Genomic DNA, 26710 nt, shown 5'->3' with positions numbered 1-26710 from the left:
GTGGAAGAGAGAAGAAATGATGAAAATAGAATCAATAGGAAATGTGGTTTATAGAATAATTAAAAAAATAGAAAATATCCAAAGAGAGGAATGTAAATTAAAAGGAAAGGTACTGTAAACAATTATCAAGATGTTCATAATGAAAACGAAAAATTAATTAATGCTACAATACAATAAAATGGAAAAGAAATGACATATACAGTAATAATATTAGATGAAATCATAAAGATGCTGTTAAAGGATATAAGTATGTTCGAAGTCAACAAAATACAAAACAATGAGAAGTTTGGATAGAGAAACTTTAGTAGGTAGAAAATATAAGACATAGAGGAGATTATACAAAAGACTTGTGAATTTTTTAAAATGTGTTATAGTTAAAAACATTTAGATAAACAGGATCTTAATTTGTATTGTTAATTTAATAGAAAATAACTTGCAAGAAAATGACCTACGATTATTAGTAAAAGGATTAACATGTTCACCATGAAATAAGCCAAATAAAATACAACGGGCAGAAGATATACGGGAATGGAATATAAAATTAAGATTTAAGAAATACTTTATGAGGTTTTAAATAACATAAATATCAAATAAAAATAAATCAGATTGTGATCCTGTTTGAGGAATAAACTAAACTTACAGCTATTTGTCAAAAATTGAATTATAGTCTGTTACTGAAAAACAAAGGAAAGATAACTTGTTTTTAAAGGAACGCAAATCGCTCAAGAACCGTAAAGATGCTAATTTGATACTTCCAAAAGCGAGTAAAGATAAAATATTGGTAATTATGATCCAGTTGTTTTATAATCTAATGGTTTGTGGTATTTAAATGATACAAAGGTCTCCATAAAAGTTGAAATAAATTGGGGTGCATAGCTTTCATGAAAGAAAAATTAAGGAATTTAGTTAATTTAAAGTTATATCAACAAAAAAAAATAATTTGTAAACAATTCAGAGATTAGATATTTTTATGTACTTCCTAAGAAACAAGAGATGAATATATTCATATTGGAAGACCTCTCAATACTCTGGAAAGATCAGTTTGTAGAATGTAATTAAAAATTATGAAACGTTTAAGTGACCTTTTGGACAGATAGTTAAGAACGTTTATCTCATATTCCGTGTATTATTTGTGATTACTTTGAATTTGTGGAGAAACTGCTAAAGGACTTAAAAAACTCAAAGTTTTGTTTCTTTAGACGTGATAGCTCTGTATACAATTGCTTAACATGACTATGGACTTAAAGCTGTGGAAAATTTTCTATATAAATGTAAAGAATTAATTCATCCTAGGTTTAATAAAGGTTTTTAAAGTTTTAGGTATTGTCTTAAAATGTTTTTTTTTTTTTTACTTATTATAAGCAAACATTTCTTCGGATTTCTGGTGTAGCAATGGGTGCTATAACTGCTTTAACTTACATAAATATCTCGTTGGGATTTTTCGAATTATAGTTATTTAATGTGCTACGTATTTTAGAAATAAGTTTTAAGTTTACATAAAAAATTAAAATCTCTAAGAAGAGTGTTTTATTTCATGGAAAGATACTCAAGGTATTAATAAATTATTTAGGATTTTAAACTCAATAAACAAGGAGATTAAGTATATCTTTGAAACAAATAATAAAACCTTGTTCGTTTTAGATGTGTTGGAAAGTGTTTTACTTGAAAAGGATATTGTAAGTGACATTTTCTAATCTCACAAACTCACATCTATATATATTTATTAGTAATCATTCTAAACATATTAAATTAAATCTTCCTGTAAATCTGTAAGTAGATTATATCGTTCGGTTTCACATGAACAAACGAGAGTCAACAGATTACTACAATTATAAAAAAAAATCTTAATTCAATGTCACTATCCGAGAAATAAAATAAGAGATTTTAAGTTGCCAAGAACAACTTTAAAAACAAACAGACATTTAAACAAAGAGATTAGTAAATGTGCATAGAATATTTTGCCTTTTGCAGTGACGCATTGTCCAAATATTCATATTGATATTTCATTTTTTAATACCCCATTGAAACAAATAGCAGATAAAGAAATTGAAGATGTATTCAAAGATAATGAAACTGTTTTATCAACAACATAGCTTCGGAAATGTGTATTAATTATTGAATAAACTCGCGACCCTCAGGTTACAAGTCGAGCGCCTCAACCACCTGGCTATGCCGAGCTGTGAAAAAAATAAAACTTTGCTTCATGTAATTTAGAGTACGTGAAGATTTACCAAAACAGCAATAAAGACATTTTGTTTTTTATTAATAACTGACACAATTGCATTATAAGAATGTAATACACGGTTTAGAATTAATAAATTATAAGTTAAGATTAGGGATAAATTTACATAAATTTCATGTTAGATTTTCGAAAAAGAGAAACAAATTTTATGTGCCAGCAAACCTTTTAATGAATGCATTTTGAAATTTTATAAATTATAAAAGAACAATATTTTCTCGTTTCCTCTTTGGGACATAAAACGTAAAAAACAGAATATTATGTTTAGAAAAATATTTTATAAGTTATACGAGCCACTTTAAATAGATAGGAATGAGGGAACAGAAGTAACTGGTTGTGTAATGTCAGCAGTAACTGTGAAAACCAAGATTTACAGAAAAGACAATAAAGTATGAAATTATGGAATACATAAATTGCATTTCTATAAAAATGTTTGTCTTTTTAGAGTAAAGCTAACACAAGTTACCTGCTGTGTCTACCGAGAGGAATTGAACCCCTCATTTAAGTGTTGAATATCCGAAAACTTACCGCTATTCTAGCGGAGGACTTTTATAATAATAAAAGAAAGTATAATTACAATAAGATGTAATTTATGATTTAAAAATGAGAATATATTGGGTAACCTTAAACTAATTTTAATTTATTTTTGAGCATTTTAATAGCTTTATTTATACATGAAGTGTGTTAAACGTTTGAATATTTGGAAAATATGTGTATTTAGTTTATATTAACGTTTAGTTTAGAAACGGCATTTGAATCTTATTATTATACATTTTTAATAAAAATGAAGAGAAGTAATAAAATCAGTCGAAAAAATTAATAAAGAAGCCAAAAATAGATTTGGTTTGTTTTGAATTTCGCGCAAAGCTACACGAGGACTATTTGCGCTAGCCATCCCTAATTTATCAGTGTAAAACTAGAGGGAAAGCAGCTAGTCATCACCACCCACCCCAAACCCTTGGGCTACTCTTTTACCAACGAATAGTGGGATTGATAGTCACATTATTATGCTGCCAAGGCTGAAAAGGTGAGCATGTTTGGTGTGACAGTGATTCGAACCCGTGAATTACGAGACGAGTGCCTTAACCACCTGGCTATACCGGGCATGAAAAAATAGAGTAGTCTGATATTCTAATGTTTTGTTATTGATATTCAAATCTGAACCTCACTTCTGCCTTCCAGTAACTTAGCGGTAAGAATGAAGGCTTGTAGCGCTAAAAAGGTTTCACCACTAGCGGTGGATATAGTAAAATATCTCATTGTATAGCTTTGCGCTTAACAACAAACAAACAAAACTCTCTCTCTCCATATTTAAATAGATAGATAAAAGAAATTAGTAATTGTATGATGACTTTTAACAGTTCTAGGTTTTACAGATAGCCAGTTTATAGTTGCAGCTGAAAAATAATTTTCTTTCATATTTGATAGTTGGCGGTGGGTGGTGATGACTAGCTGCCTTCCCTCTAGTTTTACACTGCTAAATTAGGGACGGCTAGCACAGATAGCCCTCGAGTAGCTTTGTGCGAAATTAATAAAAAACAAAACATATTTGATAAGTGACAAAAATGAAAAATAAAAAGACAAGAAATTGCAATCTGAGCTTTCTCAAAATTCGTTCCTGGATGTATGGACCATCAAGTTTCATGTAAGTTAGCAATACCTCATTATGCATTGTTCAAATTGAACTGTTTAAAGTGCACAAACAAATAATTTCAGTGAAAATAGTTTTATAGATCTCTAAAGCTAAAGGAGATGGTGGCGACCTCTTACTTCCAAATTTAACTTTACTTCATTGCTCTGAACAGAACTATTGAAAATCCAGCAAACTAGGAAAAGCAAATATATGGAAATCATGGCATTCCAATTGAACATTAAAGTTAATAACGAACAATGATGTTATATGACGACTGAACATTGTAGGCAAAAACTTTAATGTAAATAAAGGAGATCTAAAAGTTATTTAAAAATTACATGAAAACGTAATTTTGTCATGTTGTCGGAATTAACACAAATTACATAAGGGTTCTGCTTCGATAAACATACTGATCAACACTAGGGTCTGAAATAATTTTCATGCAATGTCTTAACTATATAGAAAGAAGACAGCAAGGAGCTAGCATATAGTACCAGTATATCCTAGAAGAAATCAATTTAACAGTACACTACAAAGAAACCTAGATAGAAACAGTGTTTAGCACTATATATATATATATATACATATATATGTATTAAGTTTTGTTGTCATTCTCCTGGTGCAAAAGACGTAGTGAATTGTTAGTAGAGCAGAGAGTCCACATAAAAAGTTTACGTGATGCTGGTTGGACTCTCCGACAAATTGCTACATACTTGAAATTCTCTCCAAACATTGTCAAGTACACCCTAGATCATGTAGTAGTTGAAAAAAACTTTACAAATATTGTCAAGAGACATTTACTAAAAAGTACAAATCGAGATTTTTGATGATTGCAAAATAGTGTTATGGACAGATGAGTCGAAGTTTGAAATATTTGATTAAAATCATTAGTTATACGTCCGGCAGGAAGGATGATATTTACCTCAATGCATAGTATTTACCATGAAACATGCAGAAGGCACGGTGGTGGTTTAAGGGTGTTTTTCTGTTGAGGTAATAGAAGATATTTGCAAAATAGATGTCATGATGAACCAGCGCAAGAACCATCGGATATTGTTTTATAATGGTAGAGCCAGTGGTTTGTGCATTATTTGTAAAGAATTCTACTACCAAGAAAATAATAACCTCAAACAGTCATCCAACTTACGCAAAAAGTACTTAACTAAGAAAGAAGCTGCTGGTGTCATTCAAATGATGCAATGGCCCCCTACACAGTTCAGATCTGGGATTTTATAGATCAAAAACTTGACAAATAAACTTTGTGGAAGTGTATTAGAAACATCTTGAGTAAAATACCAAATGACATTTTGATTAAATACGTTGCAACAATACTTCAAAGACTGTCTGCAGTTTTTAAGGCAAAATGGGACAAATATTAATTGTTTGCTGAACTCAAACACTTCCACTGGGTTTCTGTTCCACTAAATATGAAGATTAATACAATTTTGATGTTTCATTTGTGATTTACCTTCCATTGATCTTTGAAATTAGCCTGCAATATAATTTTTAACTTTGTCCTAATACCGTTGTACAGTAATGTATATACAACAAAACACTGGAATATCTGACTATTCTTCTTTCTCTCCTCTTTATTAATTTCTTCAATTGGTTCTGTGACTCCAAATATCACACTTACTTCAGAATATAATTTTATTGAAAATCTTTCACAAAAACATTCAAATATAGTTTTTAAATTCAACATAAATAATATAAATTAAATACAAATATTTTCCAAATGTACAAGCACATAATACTCTCCATGTATACATAAAATTAGTTAAAGTTTATATAATATACCTTTTTAAATTAAAATCTTATATTAATTATACTTTCTCTTGTTATTATATAAATGCAGTTTATACTATAATATATTTTACAATTTTGTATTATTTCTTGCTTTATAGTATTTCTGTGCATCTTACTAATAATTTTCATAATTTTACAATTCCTACTTTTCGCACAACCAGTTACTTCTGCTCAGTGGGAATTATGAAACTGTGAAGTATATTACTAAATTTTACAGAAAAGACAATAAAGTAAGTAAAAGGTATGAAATTAGAGAATAAATAAATTACATTGATATAATAACAAAAGGAAGTATAATTAGAACAATATATAATTTAAAAACGTTTCTGTTTGTAATTAAACACAAAGCTACACAATGGGTTATATGTTCTTTGCCAACGGGTATCAAAACACGGTTTCTAGCGTTATTAGTCATAGACATATTGTCGTACCATCAGAAGTAATTTAAAAGGAAAGTATATTAGATAAACTCTAACTAATTTTACTTATTTGTGGGCATTTTCAGTATATTTACTTAATATATGGAGTGTGTTGTGTTTGTTTGGAAATAAGAACAAAATTATACAACGGGATGTATATGCTCTTGTCATCAGGAGCGTCGAAACCCGGTTTCTAGCGGTGTGAGTCGGCAGACATACTGAGGTACCACTATGGAGTAAGAGTGTATTATGTATTTGTACATATGGAAAATATATGTATTTAATTTAGATGATTTATGTTTCATTGAAAAACGATATTTGAACGATTTTTGTTACAGATTCTCAGAAAAATTGTATACTGAAGAGTAACCTTTGAAGTCATGAAACAAGAAAAAAAAATGAATAAGTGAGAGAAAAATAGAATAATCTGATATTCCAGTGTTTTATTATTTCTATCCACAGATGATTCTTAATGGTGTCTCGGTTATATATATCATTTTTTATATTTAGTCTTGAGATTAGAAAGTTCTTAATGAAAACGTCTAATCCAGAGTTTTAGATAAACTTTTTTATTAAAGAGTATAGTTCTTGGTTTTAAAGAAAATTTCTTTGTGAAGTGTTTAGTCTTGAGCTTTAGAAAACGTTTCTTAACGAAGAGCTGTCCTAATTGTTAAAGAAAGTTTTCACTGAAAAAGTTTAATTCTGAGTTTTACAAAACGTTTATCAGTGAAAGGTTTATTTCTAGGTTTTAAGGAAATCTCTTTAAATGGTTTAATCCTAACTTTAAAAAAATATTTTTCGTAAATTGTTCCGGGTTTTAGAGAAAATGGCTTAGTGAAGAGTTTGGTCCTTCGAGTTTTTATAATATTTTATTAATGAATAGTTTAGGCCAGAGTTTTAAAAAAAAGTTTCTTAGTGAAGAATTTAGTCCTGTGTTTCTTCGCAAAGAAGTTTTTACAGGAACTAAAGTTGGCTTATTTTTTGAAGAGTTTGAATATATTATTGTTAAAATTAGTTTAAGAAAAATCAGTGAAGATAGTGAAAGTTTGCGAAACTTGGAAAACTTAAGTTTTTTTTCATTTTACTGAATAAATTGACATAAATTATTTAAGAGAAGACAATCCTACACAACCAAAAAAAGGTCTTGATTTTTATAAAGGCCAACCTGTAAGTTAAGATGGGTAAGTTTCCATGATGCCACCTGTCTTATTGAATTATGAATTATTGAATAATAATAGCACATTTTTCTTATAAAAAAAAAGAGATCCCGAAATTTGTTGTTGATTATTCACATTGAAAATAACTTGTAAAAACACTTTGTGTTGTTACAAACTTAACAGTTACAATTCTTAAAATGAGGGTGGCTGGTAAAAATGTTTATTGTCAGTAGAACTCTTGAAAATGGGAAAATACCTGCACATACCACTTTCGTATAATTTTAAAGGCTTAAATAACTCCAATGTTTCATATATAGTATAAAAAATGACAAATATGGATTTCTAAGTGAATGGCATATAGATAAAAATAAGCATTCTCTACTAAATCATAATATAAGAAGATGTCCACCGGCACAGATGTATCATAGAGTGGATAGACTCAATAAGTAGGGATTTCCAAGGTATCCAATAAGCATAATAAAAATATGCATGTTAAAATACAACAATAACAGAGAGTCTTACTTTAAAATGGAATTGAAATTCACTTTCATCTGTTTCTTTACCCAAAAAGACCAAAGAAGAGGCAAGAAACCATCACTAAGTTACCAAAGCAGAAAGTGACCAATCCCCCAAATTACTCATATTTCTTCTTGTTTCAATTCAGATATCTCTACAACAACTTCATCAATAACGTCAGTTTAAACCTAAATGCACTCTACGTGTTTCTTGGCAGTGTAGATGTCATCGCTTTGTTGTAGTAACTAAAACAAAACAAATCTTATTGTAGTGTAAACGAAGTCATCATTACCCCTTGAAGTTATCTTTCTGACAGATATATAGTGTTCCTGTAAAAACGTAATAACAAGGTGAAACAAGACCTAAATAACAGATGAACATGTAAGATGTTCTCAATGCTTTGTACACTATACAACTGGTTCTTTAGGAAGCCAACCCCTATAATATGTATCAGGTAAAAATGAAAATAATAAATACATATAATATTAAATTTTATTACACACATTCATAGAACACATGAACGTTTAGTCAGAGAGGGAAAATGTCACAAAACAAATAATAAAAACATTTTGTAAATGTAAAGTGATGTAGAGAAGACAGCGCCAAAGATGATGCAAACAAGAATATTGGGATGATACAAGTGTATATATATAGACTATTTTGACATGACTTTCAATACTAAAATGTAGTGTAATGCTGTAAAATACATACTTGATTTAATATTATTGCAGTTGAAAATGTGTATTCCTGACTGTTTGAATGCAGTTTGTTTATCATAATATCAAGGTAAGTCAAATCATGTCTTGAATAATTATTACAGATTGATTTTTACAAACTCTCGCCAGGAGATCGGTCAATTTGACTAATTCGTTTCACAGCAACACTAAATTCTAATACTGAAAGTCATGCAGGAATGGTCTATGTATTGCTATATCATATTTACATTCTTGTTTGTATTCTTTTTTGGCACTGTCATCCCTACATTATTTTACATTTACAATTTTATTACTTGTACCATTATTTGATACAACTCAGTATTAATAAATGAAATAATAAAATTATAGTTTGTTAGCAAATGAAATCAAACAAGGACAGCTCTTAAACTTTCTGACAGATGCTATTTTAAGAAAAAATATTCGTCTCAAATTCAGTGATTTGTACTTTTGGTTAGTGCTTTTGTGTTTTAAATTTTAGAGCAAAGCTACACAGTGGCCTTTTGTTCCAGATTTTAGCGTAACTTACTTCTGACTACTCTCCTCTACTTCCAGATAGTTAGGGTTGCTCTCTCTCTTTAGCGATTTTTTATAACTGAGAGGGAGTGGTCACTACACTTTAGCATCTGTGTATACAAGTAGGTTTAAAAAGTCCAAGAAACTTGACCGCTTTCGGATAGTTGTATGCTCTTATTCAAAACAGTAAAGATTAAGTATGTACGATAATGAATATGGAAAATATTGTACTTGTCACGTGAAAGTTGATCAATCCCGTTTGAAGAAGAGTGTGTCAATAGCAACTGAAAAGTCGATGGTGGGTATTGGAGTGTTTAGTTCAAGATGGTAAGTTATTGAATAGTGCGATGAAGGTGAAAAGAAATATGTATTTTTATATAACGACAATGACATTTTTTGTTTGTTTGTTTGTTTATTTGAAATTAAGCACAAAGCTGCACGATGCGCTATCTCTGTTCTGCCCACCACGACAATAATAGTTTTAGTTATGTAATGAACATTTTATGAAATAATAACTAGATGGCGTTATCTAAACCAGGCAAAACATAATTTGCGAAGTTGTTATTATACTAAATTGCTTGTGGACCCAAGATGTTCTTGTTTACAGAGTCGTTAACAACACACATCGTTACTAATGTAGATTAATTTCATTACATATGATTGAAACTAGCCTGTTGCATCGGGTGTAGCGAATCAAAGAACAGATCAGTGTTCTACCTTACCTTTAATAGACGGTTTGTCTCCGGACTTTTAAACCTAGAAACCAGGCTTCGATACCCATGGTGGGAGGAGCACTGATATATCCTCTTGTGTAACTTTGCACTAAACTTCAATTAATCAATTCACTGAGATTCGCGTTGTGGAAAAGAAACGAAATCAACAAATAACAATATCTACAATTATTTGTTATTATTACTGTTATTTTAAACAAAAGTTAAATAAGTTGTTATAGAAATAAAATGTAAATTTTAACCCCAGAATAATGCAATATTTCACTAAAATAACTTTTAATAGCTTGTATGTCACTACACACTGTTTGCTGATATTAAGAAAAATATTTTAATTCGATTTAGCCAGTATAGGTAGAATAAAGTTGAGCTGGAACTCGATAATCCTTTAACATAACCGACCAACATAAATGTTTAAGACGAGTAAATTGTGTTAAAGATTTAATTATATGAGTTATTTAAAATTTCCTTTATCTTTATTTGAAATGTAAATGTTAGCTATACACGATTGTTTAAATTTAAATTTAATTTGAGTGTTACGATTTAGAAAGCTTGTATAGTGCAAGTGTTAAATTTAGTTATTTTTAGAAGCGGTAATTTATTTACGTAACTGCTTATGAATCATACGTTGTGTAGTTCACTGGTTACGAATTGGTGATTATTATACTATTGTGTCTTATGTTACTAGAATCTTCTGCGTTTTACTCGTTGCTTTAAGTGAGTATTATTACACCATAGGATCTAGTAGTGTGTGTGGAACGTTATGTTTGTGTTAGGGTGTCAAAAGTTTAGTTCGATATCCAGATCACAGCTGCGTAATTGTGAGCTTAGCCATAAAGAAAGTATAATGGCGAGTTATGAAATGAAAATATCACAGATTATATTGTAACAACATCACAGTAGAGAAAAAGTATTTTGTGTTACCAGTTGTATTATGAAGTAACTGTGTGAATTTTGAGGAAAATGGTGCAGTAATTTAAAGCTCTGGATACAACTCTGGTAACCAACAGTGTAACAAACATCTGCATATACGTTTGAAATATTTTAGTATATTATTCTAAAAGAAGTGCTGTTTGTTTATTGTTGAAATTTATCTCCAACAAGTCACAGGTGTCTACTGTAAATAGTTTGGACAATACATAAAACATCGCAATAAGAAGAGTTTAATTAATGTCTTAGCAGTCCATAAATATATATGCATGTTTATATATTTGACTTTATATTCAAATAATATGTAACTTCCTATGGACTGAAGTATTAAAGAAATTGTAACGATATATACACGTGTATTGACTGGCTACTTTATTATGATCTATTTCCAAACACCCGTTTGTAAAACATTTTTTGTTTTATATCAAAAATAGACTGGTCACTTGACTGCTTAAGTAAAAGTGTTGTCATAAACATTAAGTAATGGTTAACTTGCAACAACATGTTTAAAAAAAACAGTGAGGAGTTTCTTAACATTCAAAGGGGACATAAGAGTAAGTTTTGATCTAAAAGACAAATCTTTATAAATACGAGGTCTGTTAAAAAAATACGCGGACTGACGTCATAAAACAAAATGTACTTTATTTAGAAGTTACAGTTCTGCGACCCCTTCAAAGTACTCTCCTCCCCAACGCACACACTTATCCCAACGGTGTTTCCACTTGTTGAAACAGTCCTGGTACGCTTCTTTTGTAATGTCCTCCAGCTCCTTCGTCGCATTTGCCTTAATCTCGGGAATCGTCTCAAATCTTCTTCCTTTCAAGGGTCTTTTGAGTTTGGGGAACAAGAAAAAATCGCAAGGAGCAAGGTCAGGTGAGTAGGGGGTTGGGGGTGGTGAAGAACAGTGATCAAGTGTTTGGCCAAAAACTCACAAGTTCTGAGGGCTGAATGGGCTGGAGCGTTGTCGTGATGGAAAAACTAGTCGCCACTCCTCCACATTTCTGGCCTTTTGCGACGGATGGCGTCCCTCAGACGTTTCAGAACTTCAAAGTAGTAAGTCTGGTTCACTGTGGAGCCTTCGGGGAGGTACTCGTGGTGAACAACACCCTTAGCATCGAAGAAAACTGTCAGCATCACCTTGACCTTGGATCGAACTTGGCGAGCTTTTTTTGGGTCTGGGGGATGTTTCACCCATCCACTGGGACGATTGGACCATCATCATTTGTTATGATCCTTGACAAGAAGTTTTCATCTTCTTCTGAACGATCAAGCAGTTCCTGACAAACCTGAACGCGATGGGCTTTTTGTTTGTCCGTCATCAGGCGTAGTACAAATTTCGCAGCAACCCAGTGCATCTTCAATTTTTTGGTCAAAATCTCGTAACAAGATCCAACTGATATCCCACACTCTTCAGCAAGCTCCCTGACAGTCAGACGTCGATTTGCCCGCACTAGGGTGTTGATTTTGACGACGTGTGGGTCGTCAGTTGACATGGAAAGACGTCCAGGACGCTCGTCATCTTCAATGGACTGTCGACCATCCTTAAAACGTTCATGCCACTTGAAACATGCCGTACGCTTCATAGCAACATCACCGTAAGCCGTGTTAAGCATAGCAAAAGTTTCAGTTGCAGATTTTCCAAGTTTAACACAAAATTTCACAGCAAGTCGTTGCTCCTTCAGGTCATTCATTCTGAAATCCGCCAAACGAAAAAATCGCACTTCACTTAAAACCGCGTAGCTAATACACAAATGAAGATATCTGCAATCGGGAAATGGCGTCGTAATTTTGCTTTTCACCATTGTTTAAAGACATCTGTTGTCAGATTATGCAATTAAGTTGTATCTTATTTTGCTTGCTTCGGTTGTTAAAATATTCTTAATATGGAATGTAAGTTCTGAAGTTGTTCTTCCCATCTTCTGGGTGCCAATATGGTTAAATACAGGTTATATTTTGTTAAATATTGTTACAACGCTAAAATCAGGGGTTCGATTCCCCTCGGTGGGCTGAGCAGATAGCCCTTTGTGGTCTTGCTATACGAAAAACACATAAACACAAACACATTGTTAAATATTGACTTTCATAACCGTTTTTTATTTTTTCATATGTAAGTGAACTGTTCCAAAATTTTGCTATTAAAAATAAACATCAATATCGGGGTCTTTCTTAATTTCTTGTTTCCTTTAAAGCTAAATCAGTCAATATCGTTTAAAGTAAGAAAAAAATGATGATTTGTATAACACCAACTTTATTGTTCTTTTACATACACATTACATAATAAATATTGTTTTTATTTTCTGAGTTCTATGTATACATACACAGTTCTAAAATAGTAAACTATTTTACATCTTCCTCTAATAGAAAGGGAAACATTGAGCAAAATTTGCGCACATTATCTTCTTGTTTCTACAACTAGGCCTACTTAAATATCCATTTATTTCTTTTCACTATCAGAGAATATTCCTACTTCGTGGCTTTTACATCCGCTTACATTTCACCTGCCCTATTAAAATTTCAAAGAACAATTTAAGTCTGGAACTATTAATGCAATAAATATTAAATTTCATCATTACAAATAAGCAGGTATAAAACAGTTTCTCTCTTTACAATGAGTGCCATTTTTAATTATTTGTTTTTGAATTTCGCGCAGAGTTACTCAAGGTCTATCTGCGCTAGCCGTCCTTAATTTATCAATGTAAGACTAGAGGGAAGGTAGCTAGTCATCACCACCCACCGTCAACTTTTGGGCTACTCTTTCACCAACGAATAGTGGGATTGACCGTCACATTAAAATGCCCCCACGGCTGAAAGGGCGAACATGTTTGGTGCACCGGAGATTCGAGCCCGCAACCCTCAGATTACGAGTCGAACGCCTTAACCCACCTGACCTTGCCGGCCTTTCGAGTTTTAAAGGTGGCGTTGAAGTAAGATAATTTTTTATGAGAATTTCATGAAAGATAAAAATACTATACAAACTATTAATCTAAAACTGTAAGAGAAAAATAAGTTTGAAACATTTAAAGCAAATTAAAGTGAAATTAGAGTAGCCTTATGATATATCATTAAAATCTAATTTAGATTTCTGGCATTATATTTAAAATGTTAAGAACTGTGACAATATTCCCAGAAACAGAAATTAATTGAAAACGTATCACATACATAATTCATAGAAACTATAACGAGCTATATTTTGTTTTCGATAACGAACAATGGCTTAAAACTGTGGGTCACACTATGCAATTAATACTGATAATTTATTTCATGAATAGCCTGTAGGTATTTATAATCCGGAGTGAAAATGTTTTTCTGAAATGACAAAACAATTAACTGTTATGAGAAAAGATCAAATCAACAAAACTGACAATTTTGATCCGGTAGGAAACTATGATTTCTGATACAAAATTGAAAAAGGTAAAAAAGATAAAGCTAGACATAGCCTGTATTTAAAAAAAAAATCAAATTATTTTCCACCACAGTTAATAAATAACAGTTAAAAACCTTTTTATAGAAGACATAACAAAATAAAATTCAAGTTAAAAACAATACCTTACAAATAAATAAAATATAAACATAATTGTCAGTTATATGCGCAAACCTAGGTAAATATTTAATTTCTTAAGCCTTGAATAATAAAATCAAATTCTGGACCTGTTGAAAACTTGGATTTCTTACGAAATTCAGTACTAAGTCTAATAAAATAAAAATGTAGAATGATTTTTTTCGTTTTTAACATCTTTTAACAAAGCTAAATGGAAAATAACGAATGTCTTTTAAAATACTTATAACTGAGATAAATCTTTTTTTTATTTCTTTTAATCTATAAAATGTTCTTAATGCTTTTAATTGCCTATCTCGTAGAAAATATATAGAACCAAAAACCAAAACAAGGAATTTTTAGTTAATACTACTATACTGCAAATGAGGATTTTACTAAACTGTGAGAGCGGATGATACTTCGGCTCTGATGAAGGCCTCAGTAAGGTAACTGAAACATTTACTCGCTTGTGACAGACGGTCTAGGTAAACTTCATAATCCATACGACCGCTTGGCCTGAAACTTCTCTAAGACAACACAAATGTTTTAGTTCTAGCAAGAATTAACTACGCTTTATTAATTAGAGGAGATAACCTGCGGTAATACATTAATGATGACGAGTTTGTCGATGAAAATCAAGATTATTTGGCTGTAAACATTCGCTTTAAAGCACTGAATCGACACACTTGTAACAACTAGTAAATTACCAATTAATATCAAAAACACAGCAGTATGATTGTTGAACTTTCTATAGCGGCTATTATTAAAATAGATTTTAATGATATACAACATACACGTTTCCAACGTTTAAACTGAATTAATAGTAGAAATATAGAATATAAGTAATAACTAAGATAGATAACAGTTTACAGTATATACCCCTGTTTGTATTTTGATGAACATTTTTTTTTCATTTAACCATTGTGTAACTAATTATGAAAACTAGACATAAGGATTACGTAAGGAGTCTTTTATTTAGTTTTTGATAACCAAAAACTATTGGATCAGGCTGTTACTGCCACTAATTAAATTAAAATAAAATGTTATCCAAGTTTTAACTTAAAAATATAAAATATCAATGTCGTCGGCACTTGAAATAACAATAAGAGTTCTTATTCTTTTATTTCATAACAGTATATTATAAAGTATGGTGAATGAGCGTTCACCGTTCATTCTATAAGTTTGTATTTTTGCGTGTTATGCCTGTAAATATATATTTTAAAATATTAAAGACCCTTAAATTACAGTAACCGATGTTCTCGATCAATAGTCATACAGTCTTAGCTCTTGAAAACATTTCTTAGTTTAGCTATCATACGTTGCTAAAAGAGGCTGATTGTTACACTTATACGTTTATCTTGAATTACATCACTTTTCAATGTTACATTTACACGTTCATATTGAATTGCATCACTTCTCAGTATTACATTTATATGTTCATATTGAATTGCATCACTTATTAGTGTTACATTTACATGTTTATATTGAATTGCATCACTTCTCAGTGTTACATTTATATGTTCATATTGAATTGTATCATTTATTATGTTACATTTACATCTTTATATTGAATTACATCACTTATTAGTGTTACATTTACATGTTTATATTGAATTACATCACTTCTCAGTGTTACATTTATATGTTAATATTGAATTGCATCACGTATTAGTGTTACATTTATACGCTTATATTGAATTGCATCACTTTATTCTGTCCTCGTACTCAAACATGTTGAAATACTTAGCTTTCGTATCTAATGTTGTTAACCGCTAGGTGAAGAAGACCTTTCGTATTATTTGCCTTGCATTTTTGTTGTTGTTGTTAGCAGTTTGTACTCCTAGTTCAGAGAATTGCACTTTCGTATATAATGTTTTTAGCCGCAAGGTGAAGATGACCTAATTACTTAGAAGCATTTCCTTTTGTTCTCTTTTTTATGAAAGTAATTTGTGATAAAACTACAACAGGAGTGGCTCCAGAATTCATAGGGCGAGGAGATCTAAAGAAATGGGCAACCGACTTTTACAATCAAGATCTTGAAGTAACATCCGATATCAACTTATATCAAGCGTTGTTTAATAAATGAATGAGCTAGAGAGAATGATAGAAAGTTTGAGAGTCATACCTATGAGAAAGGTTCTTTCAAAGATCTGGGATGGTTTTTAAATCGATCTTGATATTTTGGAAGAAAAGATCCATATGACTATCTTCAATCTTTTACACATCACAGATTACCAGGATTTCACTTTTTCTACAGGAGTTTGATCTAAGAAAACGAATAATTAATTTCTCCAGTATTTGTATGTCCGTAATTTAATTTGCTGATTTCTCCTCTGGAGAAAGGGATTTGGTCACTTATGACCCTATTATTCTGGAATCTCTCCTGTAGAGCATTAATAAAAATAAAAAGGGTGTTTTAAAAATAGACAGTTTCTTAACTTGAAACAACAACTCTCTGAAAATATGGACGAATAAAAATAATATTTTATTAACAATGATATGACTGAAAATATTCCTGTTCAAGTTGATTCCGGAGACTTCGGTTAATCGCATCTGACTAGTTTCAATTTAGTAAATGTGTTCTTTACAAAAGGTGCCACCAGAATTTAAGCCATATTTTAAGTATCCCTGAAATATCTCAAATACACTAAGTAATTATGAATATATCTTGAAATATTAAAATATTCCTTATAAAATATTATTAAATAAACTTTTAGCTTATCACTTAAAGAGCTTCTAGTGCATGTTAAACATTAATGCTTAGTTCTTTTTTGACACAAACTAAATAATTTGGTGAACTGTACAACTGAACTATATGAGACTGCTCACTAAATATGGCAGTATTTTTGCTACGTGAGAAAAAAAACATGATAAAAACTTCATACAGTCTGTGCGTTAGCACACTCAGTGGAAATAAAAAGTAAAACTACTGATGATGAGTTGGAACATCTGCCAAGATCAATTTTATGCCTTTTAATAACTAACTAGATACGGACATAGTTGCTTTTTCAAAATTGAAATACTTTTCTGTTTGATTCATTCTCAAAGTATTCAAATACACGTAGATAAAATTATATTGAATTTTAAATACTTTTTATTTTACATTAATTACGATCATAAATTTCGAAAGATAGATGTATATGATGCGAAAACTTACGAATTTTTTTATTTATTGTTATAACGGCAGTAGCTTTTATAGTACTATACAAGAATGAGATTTTTCAGCACTAGTACCTTAATTAAGACGTTTGAAGAAAAACTAACGCAAACTAAAATAATAAACCTTTAACTGCGTAAACTTTTAAATATTATACAGACACTTCTACGTATTTTTTATTTACAAGTTTAATATTTCTCAGATGTGTTGGTTTGAATTTCGTGCAAAGCTATCTGCGCTAGCCGTCCTTAATTTAGCACTGTAAGACTAGAGGGAAGGTAGCTAGTCATCATCAAGCGCCGCCAACTATTGAGCTATTCTTTTACTGGCGAATAGTGGGATTAACCGTCATATTATAATGCCCTCGCGGCTGAAAGGATGAGCATGTCTGGTGTGACAGGGATTCGAACCCGCGACTCTCAACTCACGAGTCGAGTGCCCTAACCACCTGGCCATACCAGGCCTTCATGGGTGTGACTATATTAAATACTTGATTACTTTTGTAAAGGAACTGACATGTTCCATTTCACTTACATCTTCTATCTTTTAATACAAGTGTATTTTTAATACAAAACTTCAAGTCGAAGAACCTGTTTTTTGGCCCGGCATGGCCAGGTTGGTTAAGGCGTTCGAGTCCCCGTCGCACTAAATATGCTCCCATTTTAGCCGTGGGAGCGTTATAATGTGACGGTCAATCCCAATATTCGTTGGTAAAAGAGTAGCCCAAGAGTTGGCTGTGGGTGATAATGATTAGCTACCTTTCCTCTAGTCTTACGCTGCTAAATTAGGGGCAGCTAGCGCGAATAGCTCTCGTGTAGCATTGCGCGAAATTAAAAAAACAAACAAACGAACACCTGATTTTTTTTAAAAACAAAAGAAATCACATTTCCAAGTCATATAGAAGTATTTAAAGTAAATTTGGAAACTGAATATGTGATAAATGTTCATGTTATTTTAAACAGAACTCAAATTTGTCCACTCGTCGGATAAATAAACGTGCTTTTTAAATTGAGTTTATTAACTGTCATTAAAACGCTAAACACTGAGATGACAAAGTTATCATATACGTTACTTATTTCTGATCTTCTACTTCCATTTATATAAAATCGTGCTCTAACAGGTATCTCTAGCTGCACCTGAACGCACTATTGGTTTTCCATTACTTTCTTTTTACTAAAGCTGACGAGATGTGAAGTTCAATCTAAGGCATCTAAACATAAAAAAAATTTGACACTAGGGATAATTTTAGAAAACTTCGATTAATAATTTAATCAGTTTAATAAATGTAGATTCAGTAATAAGATAACTTTATAAAAAAAATAAACGAAACGCATTGATAGAACTTTTTTGGTTACAGCATTCGAATGACATTCATTTTATCATTTTGACTCTAACTCTAGGTTTAAAATTTATCCGAATTTTTATCTATTTATGATAAGTCATTATTTTGGATAAAAAATAAAACTAAGTTCGGCAAATCCAAAGTCTATCGAAACTACAGAAGAGCAGAAGCAGGTCATATCCCCTTATATAAACATAAGAGGCTGTTTTTGACCCTCTATCCCCCTTCCACAATTCCTCTGAATTCTTAAGTTTTTACAAACTTTTCATATTCAACTAGTTTTGTTTTGTTTTATTTTCTCTCTTTCGATAAAAATACTTTCGGTGACAGACATGTGGATGTTCGATTTTAGAGAAACGTTTGTCAGAGTAATACGAATATAATACCACGTTTCCTTTGACCTATAAGACGTGTGAAAGACTTTATATTCGATAATGTTCCAGTTATTTGAAAGTGTGCTGACCAAAGGTTTCTCGACAATAGTGTGTAGAAAAGATGAATTTAGTTGAATGCACAACTGTGATTTGTGTAGACACTTAGAAAAGAACTATCAAATCATCCTTTACATCTTAAAGAAAACAAAAATATGATGAATTTTAACAACGTCATACTTAACTTTCATGCAAAACGTCTCTAGCTTCTCTTTTTTTAAAATAAAAATATAGCTTTCAAATAAATGTGTGTGTGTGTTTTCTTATAGCAAAGCCACATCCAGCTATCTGTTGAGTCCATCGAGGGGAATTAAACGCCTGATTTTAGCGTTGTAAATCCGTAGACTTACCACTATACTAGTGGGGGACTTCAAATAAAGTAAAATCAGAATTATATGTTTCATTTAGCTTTTAAAATTATTTTCAGAAGCTTTCTAGTAAATAAGTATGAAATGTTAATTCCACACTTATTGTACAATAACAAACTCTGCTTGTCTGCTTTTTCGTGTATTATTTTGTTTTAAGCAGAATAATATTTTTAAACCGTTTTTATATTGTTTGTTTTTATGTTATTGCCCATTTATGTAAATTATTTATAATAATGCGTATCTTTAAGAAAGTTTAAATTTAGAAAAGCTTCATGCAGTCAGTCAAAATTAGTATTTTTCTCTGGTTTATATAAAAAGATTTAGCGTGTGAACAAAATTATTTACCAATAAATAAAAAGTAAGGTTACATCAAGATAACGAAAGAGTGGAATGAAAGTGTTGTAAAGGTACATATAGCACACATATAAGATAGGGATGGCAGGCATTATCCCACGAAGAATCGTGTGTTCAAACTGATTAGATACATGCCTATAGTATTTAACAAATTCCTTCTCATTGTTGATGAAGTCATCGTTGGAAGTTGGGTCAATTTGGTTTCTAACACCCCTTATACATAAATATATGTATAATATATATGTACATGGTACCAAATAACACTAACTTAATAGATAAAATTCCACTACATTTTGATCAATTTTCTTGTTTTCTCATGTTTTAGTAAATGCTCGAGTTTCCTTTACAATAAAGTGCTAGCAAATCACATCGTGGCAACTAAATTATTCTAAAATCCTGACAATCAGGCTACTTACAAAAAGTTCTGACAACTGAGACGACACCTTATTCCAAGTTGTTGTTGTTGTTTCTATTTCTTTTTTCCAAAACCTTATTGCTATTGAATATGTGTTTGACACATTAAACTGTCACTAATATTTCCAACTAGTAAGCATACAAACAATGGAATGTGATTATCCGGGTGGTCCAGTGACGTTGGATGTTTGGTTGACACTGGTACTGACTATATTACCATACGGTGACATAGTGGAAGGTACAATTCGGAATATGTCTTCATTTTCTTTACGAACTGGAAACAAAAGAAAAAAAAGAGCTATAAATATAAAGTAATGAATTAAACATCATAAATTAATAAATTCCTTCTCTGAATGTCAGGCCTCATGCACCAAGTTCACCTCTCAGATTTGCTTTCAAATATGAATCACTAATTAAAGACAAATAAAATCTCCACTTCGAAGTTCATCTATGATTTTAAAGTTGTTCAGGATAACGTTTATCTTTTCAGAGTTTATAATTTCTCTCTATATATTCTTGTTTGTTTGTTTTTGAACTTCTCGCAAAGCTACACGAGGGCTATCTGCGCTAGCCGTCCCTAATTTAGCAGTGTAAGACTAGAGGGAAGGCAGCTAGTCATCATCACCTACTACCAATTTTTAGGCTACACGTTTACAAACGAATACTAGGATTGACCGTCACAATATCACGCCCCCGTGGCTGAAATGAAGCGTGTTTGGTGCGACGGGAATTCAAGCCTGCGACCCTCAGATTATGAGTTTAGCGCCTTAACCACCTGGCCACGCTGGGCCTCTAAAACATCGTAAACTGAGACTTTAATAGCTATTGAAACCTAAAAAATACAAAGATATGAGTAAAGATTATTGAAAGTTAGATTCCGTATATTGTTGTTGTTTTTTAATGTAATGAAAAGTTTGGGGCTTTACCAGCAGAAGGTTTGAACAGTTCTGAGTTAAACGACAGTGAAATCACTGTCAGTTAGCTCGCTGATATTTATTTACCACCCAAGCCGAAAGAGTACATATGCAGTCTTATGGAAATTATTAGGGAAAAAAAACTTTTTTTGGCTGCTGATTTATGTCGTGTTGCTATGATACAAGGAATTTTGCATGACAATACAAATGGTGCTACAGAGAGTTGGATACATGATAATAATACGATTTTCAATCTCTCCACATCATTAGATTTCATGTTGACACGTTCGGTCCTTCTCTGTCCGACAAACGTGCGTCTTGACAATTGTTCTGCAACGCGTTTTTCATTACAAAGTGACTTCGTCATAAAACCTTCATATCCAAAGCACACCCAAGTATTCCAAACTCTATTCAGTGTTTAATTTCTTTAGGTGCTTGATGTATGCAACGGTTGAACGAGAAGTATGTTTGGAAGCCTTTTCTTAGCTCGTTTCCATGCGGAAATCCTTCTTGATTATTTTGGTTATTATTGTCTCAGGCATGTGAACAGTTCTTGATACTGCCTTTAGCGTTCACGAATTCTCGCCTTTTACAAGACGTTGCACTTTACTTACCATGAATAGTATATTACTTGTTTGACCTGGTGTCACAACTTTATCTTTTTGTTTGTTTATTTTTCTTTTCCAGTGCCATGAAGTGCAAGAGAAAGGACTGTTACATACACTTCACAAAGCGATTGATTTTAGTTGGCATCACATTATCTATATAACGCCAAAAAATGTGAAAACATAGTTCTGATACATGCCATTTTAAAACGAACATTTAACAACTGTTCTTGTCAGGTGACTTCATGATTCGATCGTCAAAATAATTTTAATATAACATACTCATTTCACTGTATTATCGTTGATGAGGGTAGGTATACTGAAAATTATTCATTTAACTACTGGTTAACACGTTAATATAAAAGTAATTATGACAGAAAAAAACATGATATACTTAATAAACTATCTTTGTTTACGTATTCTTAATCCAATAAACAATTCTTGTTTACCATTTGGTATCTTCATAGACATTAGATTTGAGCTATACTCATGTACATTAGTTTTGTTAGCCCTACTCTTAGTAACTTTCCTACAACGGCTCGACACAATTTACACATTAAAGTAATTTGTCCTGACGCCACACTCTTATAAAAGATACATTGAAAGTGTTGTTTGAGTAGATTTTCCTTGACCACGAGACGTGATCAAGGAGAGTTGAAGAAATTTCACGCAGTTAAACTGCTGTTACGTTTTTCAAAGAAAATTAATTCTGAGACAGCAGTCAAACCAAAAAGCTAGTGTTTGTGTGTTCACTAAGTGAGGTACATTATATTAATGTTTTATTAGTATATCAATATACCATTTAATGTGTCTAATCTCATTGCCTTTTTAAATATTATTTCGTATTATTTTACTTTTATTATATATTTCGTTTTGTGTTGTTAACTTATTATATGTATTTTTATATATCTCTTGAACATGGGGCCCGGCATGGCCAGGTGGTTAAGGCAGTCGATTCGTAATCCGAAGGCCATAGGTTTGAATCCCCGTCACACCAAACACGCTCGCCCTTTCAGCCGTTGGGGTGCTATAATGTGACGATCAATCCAACCATTCATTGGTAAAAAAGTAGCCCAAGAGTTGGCGGTGGGTGATGATGTCTAGCTGCCTTCCCTCTAGTCTTACACCGCTAAATTAGTGACGGATAGCCCTCATGTAGCTTTTAGCGAAATTCAAAAACAAACAAACTTAAACATGACCGAACCTCGTGGGATATTATTCGGATTATGGACGAAAATATTATACTTCTTTAACTATACATGTTAAAAAGGCCTCCAGTAGCACAATGATATGTCTGCAAACTTACACTGCTGGAAACCGAGTTTCTATATCCGTGGCGGGCAGAGCACAGCTATCTATATCTTTGTGCTTAATAACAAACCTGTATAAACATAATTTTTTTTAAGTTTTGCTCTAAGTAGGTAGCTTGTTCCGATCGAAATGTAATATTAATTGTTAAAGAATTAAAATTACTGTAGTGATGTAAAACGCCTAAGGTGACATAGCAATAATGCGTTTTAAGCTGAATGGAATAAGTTACATCTTAAAAAGTGTGCATGTATGTGCATATATATATATATTCTTGTAATTCATACCTTTAACACAATTCTCAACTACTCATAAACAAAAAAGCTAGCACTTTAGGCTTAAAATGTAATAAAAATTGCACTTTGCATAAACATATTTTTTAACATTCCTGTTACCACTTAATCCGTTACGATATTCAATCAGAGGTGTTAAAAACAGCATTTCAGGTTTACCATATTTTTGCAACTTGTCATTATTGAAGAAGTTTTGTCAAAATTAAAACTAAACAAGCCTAAAAATAATTAAGACGTTCGTTGTACGCTGCGCAACACAGTTAATGCAGTTGTTTGAAACGCCTAAGATCGAAAAGTAATTAGGACGTAACAGCTACTTATGAGGAATGTGCGAAAAACGTCAAAGTAATGACAGAGGTAAGACAACACGTTCAATTATAAAGCACGAGGAATTAGCATGTCAAAAAATTAACAATTTATTTTACTAATATATTGATAGAATCTTTATTAAAAATACTAATAAATAGAATTGAGGAAACTTTCAAATACATTCCATGCTACCAAAAACTAAACTGTAAAATTTTTGACAAAAATACTATTTTTAACAACAATAAAAGAGTCAAATTATCACATTAAAGTAAGTACTACTTTAGTAGGTATTAGTTCAAGTGTTGATGACGTGAAAAGAAGCAATCTTTAAACTCCAACGATTAACTGAAAAACAGGAAGTACTTTATAATCCCTTATGTACATGGATTTACTTCCAGTTAATATTGTACACACAGATAGGTGATGATTACAGTAAAACTTGTGTTATTTCATACATGGATCTACTTCCAGTTAATAATATTGTACACACAGGTAGGTGATGATTACAGTAAAACTTGTGTTATTTCATACATGGATCTACTTCCAGTTAATATTGTACACACAGGTAGGTGATGATTACAGTAAAACTTGTGTTATTTCATACATGGATCTACTTCCAGTTAATATTGTACACACAGGTAGGTGATGATTACAGTAAAACTTGTGTTATTTCATACATGGATTTACTTCCAGTTAATATTGTACACACAGGTAGGTGATGATTACAGTAAAACTTGTGTTATTTCATACATGGATTTACTTCCAGTTAATATTGTACACACAGGTAGGTGATGATTACAGTAAAACTTGTGTTATTTCATACATGGATTTACTTCCAGTTAATATTGTACACACAGGTAGGTGATGATTACAGTAAAACTTGTGTTATTTCATACATGGATTTACTTCCAGTTAATATTGTACACACAGGTAGGTGATGATTACAGTAAAACTTGTGTTATTTCATACATGGATTTACTTCCAGTTAATATTGTACACACAGGTAGGTGATGATTACAGTAAAACTTGTGTTATTTCATACATGGATTTACTTCCAGTTAATATTGTACACACAGGTAGGTGATGATTACAGTAAAACTTGTGTTATTTCATACATGGATTTACTTCCAGTTAATATTGTACACACAGGTAGGTGATGATTACAGTAAAACTTGTGTTATTTCATACATGGATTTACTTCCAGTTAATATTGTACACACAGGTAGGTGATGATTACAGTAAAACTTGTGTTATTTCATACATGGATTTACTTCCAGTTAATATTGTACACACAGGTAGGTGATGATTACAGTAAAACTTGTGTTATTTCATACATGGATTTACTTCCAGTTAATATTGTACACACAGGTAGGTGATGATTACAGTAAAACTTGTGTTATTTCATACATGGATTTACTTCCAGTTAATATTGTACACACAGGTAGGTGATGATTACAGTAAAACTTGTGTTATTTCATACATGGATTTACTTCCAGTTAATATTGTACACACAGGTAGGTGATGATTACAGTAAAACTTGTGTTATTTCATACATGGATTTACTTCCAGTTAATATTGTACACACAGGTAGGTGATGATTACAGTAAAACTTGTGTTGTTTCATACATGGATTTACTTCCAGTTAATATTGTACACACAGGTAGGTGATGATTACAGTAAAACTTGTGTTATTTCATACATGGATTTACTTTCAGTTAATATTTTACACACAGGTAGGTGATCATTACAGTAAAACCTGTGTTATTTCATAAGAATATTTAATTAAAAGTGAAAATTTTCCAAGTAGTTGGTAAAAGTTTGTAAGATGAACGAATGTATTAACATAATACTGATTCAACTCTACTCATTTACAAAAAAAATAAGTAATACGACTAACGTACTGAATCTATTAGAATTTACAATAAAATATGAGCATATCATTCATAATTTTTCTCGTCTTAAACTATAAGATACTTCAATGTGTTTAACTTAAAATATAGCTTTTCAATGTGGTAATCATATTCTGACAAGTGGGGGTCGCAGACTTAAAACACTGATGAGTAATGATATGTAATAAACACATGGACAGACAAAATACCTTATTGTTTCCTGATTTGATTTTAAAATGTTGTTATTACAGTAATCTCTGTGTGTTTCGAATGACTTAAACTAAATGTATTATCAAACCAGGGAGAATTATCAAATTTGACAATCCGATTAATTCTGCAAGATATCCTGAATTATGAATGGATAAAAATTTGCCTATTTAATTGTAATTGTTAAAGATTGTTCTGGAACTTAGATGTTGAGAAATAAAACGTTATGGCTTACTAAAGTTTTAAATAATCAGTGTAATAAATTGGTTTTATGAAAGCTTACTAATACAGCAGAAAACCTGTTGAACTTTCTTATTCAAGACATCAAAACAGATTAGTTATCTTAAACTATTTACAGTTGCAGCTAAACCTAGTTTCAGTCGCTCTAGCTTACAAGACTTGAACTTCAAAGTACAGAGTGGCCCGTAAGTTCCTACCCATCCATATATCTTATGTATCCAGTGTATCTGTGTGCTGTCCCTCATTCTCGCTGCGCTCATGTACCCACGTACTTGTCACAATATGCTCTTCAAGTGTAAATCGGCTTACATCGGTCATATTTCTCTGAAAAAACAACAACAATTTTTTAATAGATTCGTAACTGAATATAACATAATAACATATGGATGGGTAAGGACTTACGGGCCACCCTGTAGATTACTAAGTCTAGACAGTGAGAGTAGCTCAGTGCAGTTTCTTGAACTTTTATATAAAGTCAAATAACGACTAATTTAGATGCTATTTACTTTGATTTCTAATGTACTAATAATTCTCTCCTAAGACATAATTGTTCATGCTGTCTAACAATGTAGTTGACTAGAAAATTCTATGACATTTCATGGGTTTTATTTTTGTATATTAGTATTTCAACCGTTGTACAGTTTCGAAGGTAACTGATATAAGGATAAAACTCGAATTTATCTCAGC

General features: G+C 31.5%; 2 protein-coding genes across 2 annotated transcripts in view; both read right to left on the bottom strand.

The window, feature by feature from the left end:
- Nucleotides 1-11282: 11282 nt before the first annotated feature.
- The window catches only part of LOC143239886 (protein GVQW3-like), a 127833-nt gene continuing 112405 nt past the window's right edge, over nt 11283-26710 (bottom strand). The window contains exon 2 of the mRNA XM_076481499.1: nt 11283-13160. Coding sequence (XP_076337614.1) covers nt 11845-12459 — 615 coding nt within the window. The 5' untranslated portion in view covers nt 12460-13160 and the 3' untranslated portion in view covers nt 11283-11844. The remainder of the gene's footprint in view (nt 13161-26710) is intronic.
- The window catches only part of LOC143239885 (uncharacterized), a 27636-nt gene continuing 13814 nt past the window's right edge, over nt 12889-26710 (bottom strand). The window contains exon 2 of the mRNA XM_076481498.1: nt 12889-20532. Within this exon, the coding sequence (XP_076337613.1) occupies nt 20417-20532 (116 nt within the window). The 3' untranslated portion in view covers nt 12889-20416. The remainder of the gene's footprint in view (nt 20533-26710) is intronic.

This window comes from Tachypleus tridentatus, chromosome 13 (genome assembly GCF_004210375.1).
Source record: "Tachypleus tridentatus isolate NWPU-2018 chromosome 13, ASM421037v1, whole genome shotgun sequence".
Taxonomy (NCBI): Eukaryota; Metazoa; Arthropoda; class Merostomata; order Xiphosura; family Limulidae; genus Tachypleus; species Tachypleus tridentatus.
The sequence above is the reverse complement of the archived record's forward strand: the minus strand, read 5'-3'. Positions and strand labels throughout refer to the sequence as shown.